Below are 15,806 nucleotides of genomic sequence, written 5' to 3'. Positions count from 1 at the left end.
TAATGCATTATACAAAAACAAGTGTACAACAACACTTCTACTTCACACATCTCAAAAATTGAAAGAAAATATACTCTACATAAACTACAAGATATAATCCTAATATCCAAATCAGTAAAGAACAAATCAAAGAAAAGCAATTGGAGACCAATATGATTGCTGAATATTGACTCAAAAATTTAACAAACTAGTCAGAATTACATTGATTTATCTAAAAAAAAAAAAATCATTACAATCAGGTCAAATTTATACCAGGGATGCAAGAATGATTCAACATACAAATACACAGAGAATTTTTTTTAAAATAACATGAAAAGATAAGAACCAAGGAAACTTATGCAATAGGTAAATATTAGATGCTTTTCCAATTAAAAAAAGTAAAGCAAAGATGTCCTTTTCCCATGCAACTTTATACTGAAGCTACTGCTAAATTAACTGGTTCTTTAGGATTCCAGGGACCTTAGTCTTCTTTTTGCTTATTTTTCTCTGCTATCATTTACATAATTGAGAATAACTGCAGAATACATAAAACATCTAAATATTCCAAAGGACATTGAATATCAGTGCAAATTCAATTTACAAATATTTTCTTCTAGAAGCTGGAAAATGAAAGGATGTCCATCAATTGGAGAATGGTTGAGTAAATTGTGGTATATGAATGTTATGGAATATTATTGTTCTGTAAGGAATGACCAGCAGGATGAATACAGAGAGGACTGGCGAGACTTACATGAACTGATGCTGAGTGAAATGAGCAGAACCAGGAGATCATTATATACCTCAACAACGATACTGTTTGAGGATGTATTCTGATGGAAGTGGACCTCTTCGATAAAGAGAGCCCTAATTGATCAAAGATGGACAGAAGCAGCTACACCCAGAGAAAGAACACTGGGAAATGAATATAAACTGCTTGCAGAAAATATTTGTAAATTGAATTTGCACTGATATTCAATGTCCTTTGGAATATTTAGATGTTTTATGTATTCTGCAGTTATTCTCAGAACCTATAGTTCTCCAAGTAGAAATTAGGTTAAGACTCACAACAAATCTCAAAATAAATCAAAATGGATGAATTAATCCATTAAATATTAAATATCATATCACAAACAAATTAAAAGAGAAACAGATTATGTGTCTCTGCCTATTATGACTGGCCTTGGTGTGAACTCTTCACCAAATAAAAGAGAAGCAATTACAAAATATAAAATAGATAATTCAACTGGAAAACTTTTTCATAAACAAAATTAATGGAACTAGAATAAAAAAAATAAAGTGAACTGAGGGGGAAAAAATCTATATATTCCATCTCTTATTAGGTTCTGATATGCAACTATATGGAAAACAGATAAAACCATAAGTGTAAAAGCCATTCTCCAATAGATAAGCGATCAAAGAATATAAAGAAACAGTTCTCAAAAGAACATTATACACAGCAATAAGTTTACAAATGTTAAACAAAATTATTTGGTTTTATGTATATACATATATTTAAATAGTGAAGGGAAATAATGAAAATAAGAAGGAACCAGGGCAGTTAGGTGGTGCAGTGGATAGAGCACCAGCCCTTAAGTCAGGAGGACCTGAGTTCAACTCTGGCTTCAGACACTTAACATTTCCTACCTGTGTAACCTTGTGCAAGCCACTTAACCTCAATTGCCTCACCCCCACCCCCCCAAAAAAAAAAAAAAAAAAAGGAAGGAACTTTTTCTTTCTAACTTTGCAATATTCAATTTTCTACATGAATTATTTTACTTCTCCATTGGTTCTGCATATTCACTTTCTATAAGTTCATATGCTCCTTTTCTTGCTTCTCCATATTCATCATTTGTTAGAGCACAGTAATGTTCCATTTCGTTCATATATCACAGTTTGCTATTCATTCCACTGCAAGGCATACACCTCAAAAGAGGTCATTAACAAAAAGAAAAGGATCACATACATCAAAATATTTATAGCAGCACTTTTTGAAAATGCAAAGAAATGGAAACAAATTTGAGGTTTATCAATTTGGAAATGAAAAATAAACCATGGTATACAAATATAGAAGAATTTTACTGTGCAGTGAGAAACTACAAGCATGATAAATACATAGAAACTTGGAAAGACTTATGTGAACTAATACAGTTAAGTAAACAGCCAAAAAACAATGCCCAGGGATAACAATGTAAATGGAAACACCCACCACAAAACAACTAAAACTAAATACTACCAAACTGTGATGACTCAACGTGGCTTTAAATTAAAAGCAATAGGATACCACCCCCTCATTCTTCTTACAAATAAGAGTTCTTGAATATGAAATGCTGAATTCATTCTAATATCAGTTATGCAGAATTTTTTTCTTTTAAAAAAAATTCTTTGCTATGGAAAATGGGTTTCTGGGAAGAGGAGTGGTATAACAAGAAATGGAAGGATATATTTTAAAAATCGATAAAAATTTATTTTAAGAAATAAAAAATGAAGCTCACCACTTCAAGTATTGATGGTGACAAATGAAAGGCTGTAGAAACCCACTTCTCCCACTTTTCCAATCCTAAATAGCTGAAAAAGGTATCCGATAAAGAACAAACAAATAGCAAAGAGAAACTAAGCTCCTAAAGGCTGTCCAGAACTGCATAAGACAGCCAGAAGCCTGTGGAATCTGGGAGAGAGGATGCAACTGAGAAGCCAGTATGAGATCAAGTAAACATGGACTGAAACCAGATCCTGGCCCCTGGTTCATCAGAACTGAAATAGGGGACAAAAGTCAGAGACTATAAGTTCATTACAAAAAGAAATATGCCCCGATTACTCGTCAGAGAACAAAGGGAGCCATAGCAAGCAACAGAGACTAAGTTATCATTTATTTATAGCATCTAGGGAAGGGATATACAACTTTGAAAAATTTAGGAACAACATAAGGAAAAAGAAACAGATAAATGAATAAAGATTTATTAAGATCTTATTATGGGCCAGCCACTAAGCAAAGATAGCACTCAAACTGGATCACCAGGAGAAGAACAAAGCTGGGGACTAAGGGAGAGGTAAAGACACTAGTACTATTCAACCCATCCAGAATGACAACAGCATTCAGCCCACAGAAGAGACAGGAAGAGTCAGGACCTAAAAGGAACTCTCCTACATATGGAAGAGAAGTAGTCCAATTGCAAACCAAAAGATTATGTTCACAACAAATACAAGAAAGCCTTACAGAAAAAATTACTCAGCCATAAGTAATGTAGAAAAACTAAAAAGTGAAATTTGAATTGATATAAGAAATCTAAAAGGATATAAATTTTACATTAATATTGGATTCCCTGAAAAACAGAATGAAAAAAAAAAAAAAATCAGAACATAAGGATTCCACAAGGCAAGAAATATTAGAAAAGCCAAGACTAAAAAAACTGAAAATGCTAGAAATCTCACATAAAAAAAAAACCCAGCTGAAAAATTAGTAAAGAATTTAAAAATTAGGTTCACAGGGGACAGTTAGATGGTGCAGTGGATAGAGCACCAGCTCTGGATTTAGGAGGACCCAAGTTCAAATCCAGCCCCAGACACTTCCACACTTACCATTAACTGCGTGACCCTGGACAAATCACTTAATCCCAATTGCTTTGAAAAACAAACAAACAAAAAGACAAACTAAACAACAACCCAGAAAAAAAGTTAGGCTCACTGAAAAGCACAACCAAATGAAAAATCCAAACATCATTTTTCAAGAAATCCTACATGAAAACTGCTCAGATCTATTGGAACCAAAAGTGGATGTTGTTAAGTCTTTTCAATTGTGTCTGCCTCTTCATGACCTCATTTGCAGTTTTCTCAGCAAAAGTAGTTGGTATTTTGCTATTTCCTTCTCCAGTTCACTGAGGCAAACTGGGTTAAGTGACTTACCCAGGGTCACACTGCTAATAACTAGAGCCAGATTTGAACTCTGGAAGGTAAGTCTTCTGACTTCAAGGCAGGGTCTCTATCCAGTGTGTCATCTAGACTAGTAAATTGAAAGAATTCAATAATTTTCAAAGGTAATGGGGGAAAACCCAACAAAAAAATACACTGTAGTACCAAGAAACCTTAAGATCATATAAAACAATGCTGAAATGAATATAAAAGAAAAACAAAAAATTTAATATTACAAAAGGCAAAAGATCTTACAATCAAAATAACTTACCCTGCCAAACTGAATATAATCCTAGAAAGGGAAAATGGGTTCCTAGTATATCAATCAATAAATATTTATAAATGTCTACTATGTAGCAAGGCATTTTGCCTGGAAATAAAAGAAATAAGAGTCCTACCCACCTCAAGAAGCTAACAATCTAATTAATGGAGAAGACAATATTCACACAAATATATACAATCACTAAATAGGAATTAATTAACAGAGGGAAAGTACTAGAATTAAGAGCAGCTGGAAAAGGCTTCCTAACATAAAATGTGACTTTAGCTGGTACTTAAATGAAGTTAAGGAAGTCAGTAGGCTAAGTTGAGAAGGGATAACATTTTAGGCACAAAAGACAACCAGACAACAGTGTGACTAGACACAAAATATGGAGTTTATTGGTGCAACAGCCAAGAGTCCACCTTCACTGGATCAAACAGAACATTATAGTATGAGGGGGCTGGGTTATAAAGAGTTTTGAATATCAAACAGAACAGTTTGTATTTGATCTCAGAGGTGTTAAGAAATCAATGGAGTCCATGTACTTCATCCTTAAGGCTAGAAAGATTGATAGAAAACTAAAAGTAAAGACAAAAGTCTATAACGTAGAAATACATTAATGTCAACATGGAAACAGACAGGTAGGTAAAGGCAAACTAGGGATAGAAGGAAGTAAAAGATATAAGAGGAAAGTCTGAAAGTGAACAGTCACAAAAAAATCAAAATTTCAACTTCAGTGGGTAAATTATAAAGGGGAAGGGATTAAAAAAAAAAGAAAGAGAGAGAGAAAACAAGTACGGAAGAAAGGCTTAGGATTTGACCACTTCAATAAGAGATTATTAAGTGTTTGAATTTCTCTTTTTTTCACCCCCAGTCTTCTCCTTTATTGTTGAGTTGAGGGGGAATGAAGAAGGAGGGAAAAGAATAAGAATATGGTGTGAAGAAAAATACAAAATTAAATAATAACTATGAATATGAATAGTAGGATAAACCCATTCATAAATGAAAGAGGGTTCAGAATGGATTAAAAAGTAGAACCCCAAAAATTCTGTTTAAAAGAAACATTTTTGCAACATGCTCAATGTTAAAATGTGGGCCTGAAGCAAAACTGATTATGCCTCAAACAAATTTAAAATAAGCAGGGGTGGCAATCATAAAGTTTAGACAAGGCAAGAGTAAAAACAAACATGTTAAGAAGAGATAAGCAGCAAGTCTTTGCCAAGTTTAAATGCATTATAGAAAATAAAATATTAATATTTAACACATATACAGTGAATATCATGACCTCAAAATACCTAAAAGGAAAAATTAATCCAACTACAGAAATCGTAAAACTAATAGATGGGGAGTTTCAGTGTCAATTTCAGAACATGATAAGCTTAACAAAAAGATAAACAAGGGAAAAATTAAGGACCTATAATTGAGAAGCTAGGAATGATACATTTCTAGAAATGTTGAATGGAAATAGAAAAGAATATACATATTTCTCAATTTTGCATGGCATCTTCACAAAAATATAAAGGCCAATGTAAAGACTATGTACCAGGGCATTAAAAAAACTCATTAAAAATGCAAAAAAGCCAAAATATGAAATATATCCTTTACTAACAGAATTACTAACTGCAATTACTTTACTAGCAAGACAATAAAAATTAGAATCAATCTGTGCCTACAAAGAATTTAATTTTAAATGAGGCTAAGTAATTTAATTTCTCAAGAATTTGTGGCTCAAAACAATATAAATTTCATCAAATAAAATGGCAATAATGAGACAACATGCTGAAAATTCCAGGATGCCATGACAACAGTCCTAAGGGAAATATCTTTAAATATTTTTATCTACAAAAGAACATATTAATGAATTGGCATGCAATTAAAAAAATAGAAAAGCAATAATTTTTAATGTTCAAATCAAACAAAACCATAAAAGGATATTGTTATTTTCTCAAAAGCCTTTTCTATACTTGTTTGTTTACTTGTTTTCAGTTGATTCTCTGTAACCCCAATTGGGGGTTTTCTTGGAAAAGATACTGAAGTGTTTTGCCATTTCCTTTTCTATCTCATTTTACAAATGAAAAAACTGAGGCAAGCATGGATATTTGTCCAGGGTCAACAGCTAGTGAGTGTCTGAGGCTGCATTTGTACTCAGGAAGATGATAAAACTCAGGTTTTATGGTTGTTGTTTGCTTTTTTAAAAACTGTTTTCCTATAAACTCCTTGCATTTCTGTTTTTCTTCCCGGGTTATTTCTACCTTCTGAATTCAATTCTCCCTGTGCAACAAGAAAACTGTTCAGTTCTGCACACATATATTGTATCTAGGATATACTGTAACCTATTCAACATGTAAAGGACTGCTTGCCATCTAGGGGAGGGGGTGGAGGGAGGGAGGGGAAAAATCGGAACAGAAGTAAATGCAAGGGATAATGCTATAAAAAAAATTACCCTGGCATGGGTTCTATCAATAAAAAGTTATTAAAAAAAAAAAAAAAAAACCAAAGAACAAAACCATCTCAACTTTCTTGGATGGCAAATTATAATAATAATTCTAGGCAGGACTAGTTTCATGAGACTTATAGTGGATATTTCATTTCTCAGGAGCAAAACCTGTTGACAATGAAGTGGATTAGTGTTTTTCTCTGCATAATCCTTTTTATTTGTGTGTATCACTTGGCTTATATACAATTAATAAACTATCAGTTCCAAAAAAAAAAAAAAAAAAAACTGTTTTCCACAATTTTTCTTTCTATTTTAAATTCCAAATTCTCTCCCACTCTACTGCCACCCCTAGTCATTGAGAAGTCAAGAAATATATCAATTATACATGTCAAGTCATGTGAAATTTATTTATGGCAAATAAATGCCATTTCAAAAAAAAAAAAAAAACAAGAAAAATAAAGTGAGAAAACTACACTTCAATTTGCACTCAAGAGTTCTATCTCTTAAAATGGACAGAATTTTTCATCATGAGTCCTTTTAAATTGTCTTGGTTCATGTATTGATCAAGACAGCTAAGTCTTTTTCGGTTGATCTTCATGATATACTAGTCCTAATATTTCTTTAAGTTAAGAACACTAAAAAGCAAAATAACAAATGGATCTATCCTTATTATAAACAATAGTAACTAAGAGTTTATAAAACAAAGAGCCAGCATTATCTCTAATTTCTTTCCAATAAAATTAGGGGTATAAGAATGTTCTTTGTCACACTTAATAGAAAGGTTAGTTATAGCAATAAAGCCAGATAAAAAAATTTGAGGGAATAAGCATACTGAAGAGGAAAGGGAAGGAGAAGAAAGAAAATAGGCATTTATTAAACACCTATTATGTGTCAGGAATTGTATTGCTTTAGAAATATTATCTAATCAGTAAAAAAAAATTATCATTTTTTACAAATATAATAGTTTGCTTAAGAGAAGCATAGTCAATTAAAATTAACTGAAGTAATTAACAATAGTAGCAAGTTATAAAACTAAACTACAAAGTCATACTTTCTATACATTATCAATAAAATTCAGCAGGAAAAGAATAAAATCCATTCAAAATAATTTGAGAATATATGAAATATCTAATTGTCCATCTAGCAAGCCATGCACAAGAATTATATGATTATAATTACAAAGCATACTTTGTTTCCTCTTCATTTGTAGATACTGAAGATTCAGTTCCAGATCACCACAATAAAGTGACTATCACAAGTCACACAAATTTTATGGTTATCCCGTGAATTTAAAAGTTATATTTACATTGTACTACAATTTATTAAATGTACAATAGTATGTCTTTAATTTTAAAATATTTTATTGCTAAAAAATGCTAAACATTACTTGAACCTTGAAAGTCATTTTTTTCTAGTGGAAGCTCTTACTTAGATGTTGATGGCTGCTGACTGATCATTAAGTATTAATGACTACTCAAGGTTAGGGTGGTCTGAGCCATGTCTTAAGTCAATAACAAAGCTTGACACATAGACTAACTGTTCCTTTCACTTGAACACTGAGAAGACATCATAGGGTTATTAACTGACCTATTTTCAATAGGTTGTTTCATATTGTTATGTCTCAGAGAATTGGGAGGCCAGAGGAGAAGAAAAGAAATGGATAATAGCTAGTGAGCTGAACCAACAGCACACAGACCATTTATCAAGTCCACCAACTTATATGGGTGCAGTTTTTGGTGTTTAAAAACAATTATAATAGTAACATCAAAGATCACTGATCATAAGATTACCATAATTGATATAATAATGAAAAATGTTGAAATACTGATTCATCAAAATGTGACACAGAGATATGATATGAGCAGATACTGTTGGAAAAACGATACTGATTTGCTCGAAGCAAAGTTGCCACAAACCTTCAATTTGTAAAAATAAATAAATAAAGATTTTTTTTTTTTGGTGCAGTATCTATGTAGTGCAATTAAGTGAAGCACAATAAAATGAGGTATGCCTATAAAGACAAATTTAAATTAACTGGACATATATTAATTGTTCATGGTTGGACTATGCCAATACAATAAAAATGAAAGTGTGACAACCTGCTATACTATCAAACGGTAAATTTGCAGAACTGAGCTCTAATCTGGCCTCAGACATTTACTTAACTGTTACTTTGGGCAAGTCACTTAACCTGTATGCCTCAGGTTACTCACATAGGGATAATAACAGCCCCTACACCTCACAGAGTTGTGGCAAGGATCAAAGGAGGTATCAGTAAAGAACTTCATACAGTATGTGGCACACAGTAGGTGCTTAATACATACTTGTTTCCTTCCTTCCTTTCTTCCAGAACTAAAAGAAATAATAACAAAATTCATCTAGAGAAACAAAAATTCTGAAGCAAAATAATGGGGGGAAAAAAGGGAAATAAAGGATCTAGTTGGTCCCAAACTATAATGCAAAGCAGTAATCACCAAAATAATTTGGTGGCTGTTAAGAAATAGAAACGGCCAATGGAACAGGTCAGGCACACAAGAAGAGCAAGAAACAATCCTAGACAACATTATGCTCAATAGACACAAGAACACCCCAATAATGAGATTCAAACAAAATTGCTCAGAAAAGCAGTCAAAGCAGTCAAAACAGAACTTAAGTCATATCAATTTATCCCATCTTATGCTATAATAAGCTCCAAATACATATATAATCTGTATTATTAAAGAGTTATATCACAAAGTAAAAAAGTAGAAAAAAAGATACCATTCACTAGTATAGGTAAAGAAAAAATTCTTGACCAAACAAGGAAAGTAAAATGAACAATTCTGGTTACATAAAACTGAAAAGATTTTATTCACGCAAAATAAATAATTAAAAACAGAAGAAGAAAAATCTTTTGTAACAAAGTTTTCATGTCTATGATATGATATTTATAAAATATAAAAAACAAGCCATATTGATTCTCCAATAAACAAATGTTTTATCAAAGAATACGAACAGACAATTCTTAAAAGAAGCTAAGTAACATATCACTAAATAGTCTAACTCACTAATAAGAAGAAAAATTGAAATTAAAAGAATTCTAAGGTTCCACCTCACCCATTAGACTGGCAAAGATGGAAAATGATAATTGCTGAAAGTCCTGTGAGAAGACGGCATACTACTGCATTGTTGGTTGAGCTGTACTTTAGAAAGCAATTTGGAATTACACTTTAATCACTAAACTGCATACCACTTGATCCAGCAATGTGACAGTTGGGCTTATGACCCAAAAGAGACCAAAGACAAAGGAAAAGAGTCAGACATATAAAAATATAGTAGCACTTTTTAAATTTGGGAGGGCTTTTATGAACTAATGCAAGATGAGATGAAAACCAAAATAATTTATAACTACAACTTTATAAAAGAAAACAGTAAAAGATTTTAAAATTTTAGTTAATGGAATAACCAATGAAAACTGAAGAAAACTAATCATAGTGAGCTATCTCTTGGCAGAAAGATGATGGTTTTCAGCCATTATCATGGTATGGATTTGTTTGACTACACTTATTTGTTATAAGGGAAGGCTGGAGGGAGGGGGGAGGCAAAGAAGTTTTGAGGCAGAATAGCTGACAAATTGGAAAAAAGGAGTATTAATAAAACACTAAAAAATATACTGAAGAGAGCGAAGTTCAGAAAAGACACAGACAAGCAAATAAATGCTGGAACAAATGTTAAGTTGCATATTAAAAAAACTATATATAATAGAGATCCTATTTCATATATAAATCAATACATGAATTAAGTTTGTAATATTAAAAAAGAAAAAGGTTAAAGAAAATGAAGCTGACTTATTTTCCTTAAGGTCAATAAAATGATATTTAAAAAAAAGATAAATGCCTTCAACAATGAGGCTAGATAACTTCAGCCTCTACTTTGGGTTTTATACAAATTTAACTCATTAATTCACAAGAAAAGTACCTCCTCCATTTGAACTTCCAAATCTCTAGAGACTTAAAAACAAAATTCTTTAATCTTATTAATGCTTTCTAAATTCCCATCATGTAGTTTTTTTAAAAAGAATGTAACAAGTGGCTGACAACTACTAGGGGGAGGAGGAGCCTAATTTCCAAATGAGCCAATTGTCACACAGAAATTTTTTAAATCTTTGGATCATAGAATCTTAGAGCTGGAAGGAGTCTCATACATGATCAAGTCCTATCCCTTCATCTCATCTGGGAAATAACTGACTAAACTATTCTCTCCAAGGTATATAGTAACTTGTGGAGACAGATTGAAACCCAGTTGTCTAACTCCAAATCAACTTTCTCTTTCTCCTATATTATAATGGATAGAAAACTGAAACAGTCAAGTAAAATTCTAACTGCTTTCATCTAAGATAGGTAAAAATCCAAGTGAAAAATTTTGGGGGCCAGTATTTTTCATATGTCCAAATAAGGAACTCTTTTCTCCAAGGGTAAAATTTCATAATAAAAATATCAATGCACTTGAATGACATAAATTTAAAAAACCTGTAAGACTGTAAAATGGGAAAGGTAGTGTCTCTTTCCCACTGATGTCAATAGAATTCTTTTGAGCACTAAGACAATATTAAATACTAAGTATATTCTATACAATACTGCTATAGTTAAAGTCATTTTGTAACTATGTAAAATGCATGATAATCATATCTCCCCAATGTAAAATAATTTACTCAAGTGTCTATTCATATAAATGTTCTTGTAGAACTGTATTCTAAAATTTTGCACCTATCAATTTAGGAATATAAGACAAAAATGGATTGGTTCTCTTTATTGTGAAAATGAAACAAAATTTAATGGATATAAACTTTAGAAAAGATGGTTTTTCTATGCATTTTAATTGCCTGGGTATTAATTATGTAGCAATTATTTCATTACTTCAAGGGATCTGTGATCATGAGCTCCCTCCAATTGTACAGATGACAATCCATTCACACCTTTTCATCTTAACATATTTTCTATAACTTCCCATAAATCTCTACCAAAAAGAATCCACCCAATGAGCAAAGAACTTTTAATCTTTTGACAATGTAGAGCTGCCAGTGAAAAATGGAGGCTTTTCATTATTTATTTATCTCCATTTATCACCAGCCTTTTCCAGTCATACATCTCCAATATCCTTTACTTCATTTCTTCCCATGCATCTCTATGTTGCCTATGAAACTGCCTGATAGTGTATAAAGCAGGAAGATAGCTGTGCCAGGGTGTCTACATTTTATATCTGTTTGGAAAGCTTTAACTATATTATCCTTACCTTTACATGTAATCAATCTCACTGACATTGTTATATGAAAAATAACTATGAATTTTCTCATTTCTTGAACATTTTGAAGCCAATTATATATTTTACAATATCATTCCTTTTTTGGCTAATATTTAATAGGAATTCATACTTAATGCTTTATTTTACTTTCAGCATTTTCACTGCTGGGCACAAGAGATGAAAAGAATTGACTTCCCAGTGCAAACTATGCAAAGTATTTTACTAACTTAAAAAAAGTCCAAAACACTAAAGTTATTTTCTCATTATAGACTTCCTTAAAATATGAGTCTGTCCATGTTACATAACTCCTTATCTTATTAAATATAAAACTTTTATACATGGATATACACAAATGGAAGATTGTTAGATTGTTGTGCTTTACCATCTAAAGAAACATTTTTAATGAAGTTATTAAAAAATGTTACTTTATATATGATTCAACAATTTACTAATAATTTTAAGACAAACCCACTTTAGATAATGAAAGATTTAGATATCAAGACATGCTTTCATTTGTTCCCCAGTTCAGAATACTTTAAACCATACTTTCAGTAACAACATTATACAAGTAATTTTTCAAATAATTCTTCCTCATCTTTTTTTCTACTCCAAAGTCATTTCCAGAAACTTTTACTTGTAAACTACAAGCCTATAAAAATTTAAGTTGACTTTTTTCAATATTCTTGCTTTGGGGTGGACATACCACGTATAACCCAATATGAATTAATATCTACCATAAAATTCCAAAAAAAAAAAATTAAAGCATAGCTCCAAAGAAGTGCTACCTAAAATGGAAGTAAACTCAATCAAGAAACAGAGAACCAGAAATATTAAAATCAATATAACCACCGTTGAGATGTTTGTCCATTTGGGTTTTTTTCCCAAGATTTGTGAGCTTCAAAGTTTCCATTGAGTAACATTTTAATTACAGTCTAGAATTGTATCATAGTACTTGATCTGAAACCAAATATATACTTTTTTATTTAGGAATTCTAGCTTCTATAAAAGTAAGTGTAAATTCAATAGGAAGTTTGCAATATATCTTTATATCTTTTTTAACCTAATCAATTTAAGAAACATACTAAAGAAAACTAGAAACTTCTTTTATTCTTTCTGTAGCGATGTAACAATGTATTTTATTTATACCCCATTTAAACCAGGAAAACCATATAAAGTAAAAAAAAACAAAAACAAAAACAATAAACATTTACGATTCTTTGGTAAGATCCTCTCCCTAGGGGTGTATAGAACTTCCTACAACTTTTATTTCTCTAACTAGCTCTTTCCAATGTCATTCTTCAAATAGAAATGAAGAAAAACATTAGGCTATGTACACTGAGCTGTGTGTGATCCCAGGTCAACCTGAGTCTGCCAAAAAAGGCCATGTAACGTTTACTCTTTGCTTCTGGTGGAAGTCTGCCTTATCATCCCGGTCCCCTTCCTATATTACTGTGCTACCGTAATTCACCTAGAGGCAATTAAAACATACAGTAGTTTGTTTCCTAAATAGTATCTTAACCAGGACATCTATTTTGTTTTCATGCCTCCTCTTCCAGTCTCCAACTTTAAATTATTCTGATTTATATAAACTAAGGAGAGGGTCGGGGAAGAAGACTGGGGAGGAGGAGAGGGAAGTGTCGAATCAGTTTCCAACCAATAATTGGACTGGGTGGATTTTCTGAGTTAGTCTCTCGGATCTCTCCTCTCATTCCCCCCAATATACCTTAAAGAATCTTTCAAAACTAACATTTAGTTTTACGGCCAAAACAACAGAGATGAGGAAGTTTTGAGAACAACACCCAACCAAGCAACCAAAACTATAAACAAAATACCCTAACCCGAACAAAAAAACAAACCCCGAGGTATTCTCTGGGTTCTTCCCGATTCCCATTCCAGCTTCCCTAATTTAAGCCAGGACAGTCCGGCCCGAAAAAGTCTCCTCCCCTCCTGGACTAATCTACCTCTGGATTTTCATCTGGAGTCCATTCTACCAGAGGAAGGGAGTGGGAGAGAAACAAGAAAAAGGGTGGAGGGCGGCAAAGGCACCTCGGGACCGAAGTAGAGTTGTAAGGAGTTTGGACGCCGGGAAAGACCGGGGTCCACAACAGAAATGAGAGCGCCCCAAGGCACTGGCTAAATGGAGGGGGAAGGGCGCCTTCGAGGGCTCATTGTCTGCGGAGGAGGCCACGGCCGCGCCGGGCGGCGTCCACGGCCCGGCCGGCGGCGGCGAAGGGCGTGGGGCATCTGGACTGCAGCGGGGCCGGTAAGGAAATCTGGCAGCCAGATGGATGGAGCACAGACGGACCGGGGCCTGGCTAGGGTGGGGTAGGTGGGCAAGGGAAATGCTCCTCCCCTCTTTCCTTCTTTTGCTACTCCCTCCAGCCCCGAGCTCACACCTCAAACCTGCTCTTGGTCACCCCGTTCATGTCCCTCCTCATGGGGCCGGCGGGCGCGGCCGCGACCGGGCGCTGCGGCGTGCAGACTGGGAGCCTGGTCGGGGCCCGCGGGGAGGGCCGGGACGGCCCGGTGCTGTGAGGGCAAGGGAAGCGGGCACCAGCCCTGGGAGAGGAGGCCGCGGCAGCGACCGCGATAGTGGCGGCGACTCCGATGGGGCCTCCACCACCTCCCGCAGCGGGAGCCACCGCAGCTCCTCTCTGGTTCTCTTCTCTTGTCTTCTCTCGATCTCTCGATCTCTCGATCTCTCTCTCTCTCTTCTCTCTCCCCAGCCTCAACTTCAACCCAAAACAAAAACACTCCCCACCTGCCAGCAACGCCGCCGTTCATTGGGCAGCGCCGCCGGGGCCCCAGTAAGGGTGGGGGAGGGGACGAACAAGGGGGAGGGGGAGAGGAAGGAGAGGCGCGAGCACGAGCGCTAGGCGGCGGCGGCGCAAGACCACCCCCTCCTCCCGGGGTGAGCCCCCACTCCCGCCCATCCCTTGTTCTTCAGGGCGGGGCAAGCCCCTTCAGGGTCGAGGAACGAGAGGAAAACTGAGTGTACATATGTGAGTGTAAAGATGTGTTTATGTGTGTCTATCTGGGGGGCGGTGTTCGTAAGTGCTTGCGCTTATGCGCGTGCACGTTAAGAGAAGGAAGAGGAGGAGGAGGAGGATGAGGAGGAGGAGGAGGAAGGCTCCCAAGCTACGGGAAGCCAGCACCCCCCGCCCCCACTCTCCAACGCCCGCCCCCCTCCGGGATCGGCCACGAGTCATCCTCTCAAGGATTACTCTGGAGTAGTGTGTATACTGTCCTTTCGTACCAGACACCATTTCTCCCGGGCCCCCAATCTCCTCTTTCCCTGACGCCCCTCTAGCACTCACGGTAGACTTGAGCCCGAAATGCAGCAGGCGGTCCCGGCTTGGAGCCATTTTCTTCCTTTCTCTTTCCGGACCTCTCTCGCTTAGGGCTGTGTTGGTGTTCGTGCTGCTGTCGCCGCCGCCTCCCCCGCCCCCGTGGATTGCTTTAAGGGGAGCGACAGGGAGGCCCCGGAGGCTGCTGCGGGGGGTGTGTGTCATCGTGCATGGCCTGGCTGAGGAGGGGGCGCATGGCACCAAAGGGCTTAAAGAGCCCCTTCCGCTCCAGGGGAGAGGGAAGGGGAAAGGAGAGAGTCCTGAACTTAGAGAGTCAGAGGAAGCGGTGCACCAGCATAGCTGGCGTATTTCGAGCCAAGGATGGGGAAGGGGCGCGTGGGGGTGGGGGTGGGGGAGGCGCGATGGGGAGGAACGGGGCTGGTCCACATTGGTCCCGCCCCTTCACATTCGTCCCGCTTTCCTCGTCCAATGGCCTACTAGGTCTGTTAATCCTCCAATCGATTCGCGGGTTGGTGGAACTCTGGTCATTACGACATTTTAGCGGGAGAAACAAGCGTGGAAGAGCCAGGATAGAATTTTTGAACACCACAATATCCGAGGAAATCTTCTGCCTTTTTGTCGAAAAGTTCTCTGA

At 35.8% G+C, this 15,806-nt stretch overlaps 1 protein-coding gene across 1 annotated transcript in view; it reads right to left on the bottom strand.

Annotated features, from left to right (window-relative positions):
* Positions 1–15,570, bottom strand: part of FBXL20 (F-box and leucine rich repeat protein 20) — a 110,535-nt gene extending 94,965 nt beyond the window's left edge. The window contains exon 1 of the mRNA XM_051994631.1: positions 15,182–15,570. Coding sequence (XP_051850591.1) covers positions 15,182–15,376 — 195 coding nt within the window. The 5' untranslated portion in view covers positions 15,377–15,570. The remainder of the gene's footprint in view (positions 1–15,181) is intronic.
* Between the last annotated feature and the right edge of the window lie 236 nt (positions 15,571–15,806).

This window comes from Antechinus flavipes, chromosome 4 (genome assembly GCF_016432865.1).
Source record: "Antechinus flavipes isolate AdamAnt ecotype Samford, QLD, Australia chromosome 4, AdamAnt_v2, whole genome shotgun sequence".
In the NCBI taxonomy this organism is placed as follows: Eukaryota; Metazoa; Chordata; class Mammalia; order Dasyuromorphia; family Dasyuridae; genus Antechinus; species Antechinus flavipes.
The sequence above is the reverse complement of the archived record's forward strand: the minus strand, read 5'-3'. Positions and strand labels throughout refer to the sequence as shown.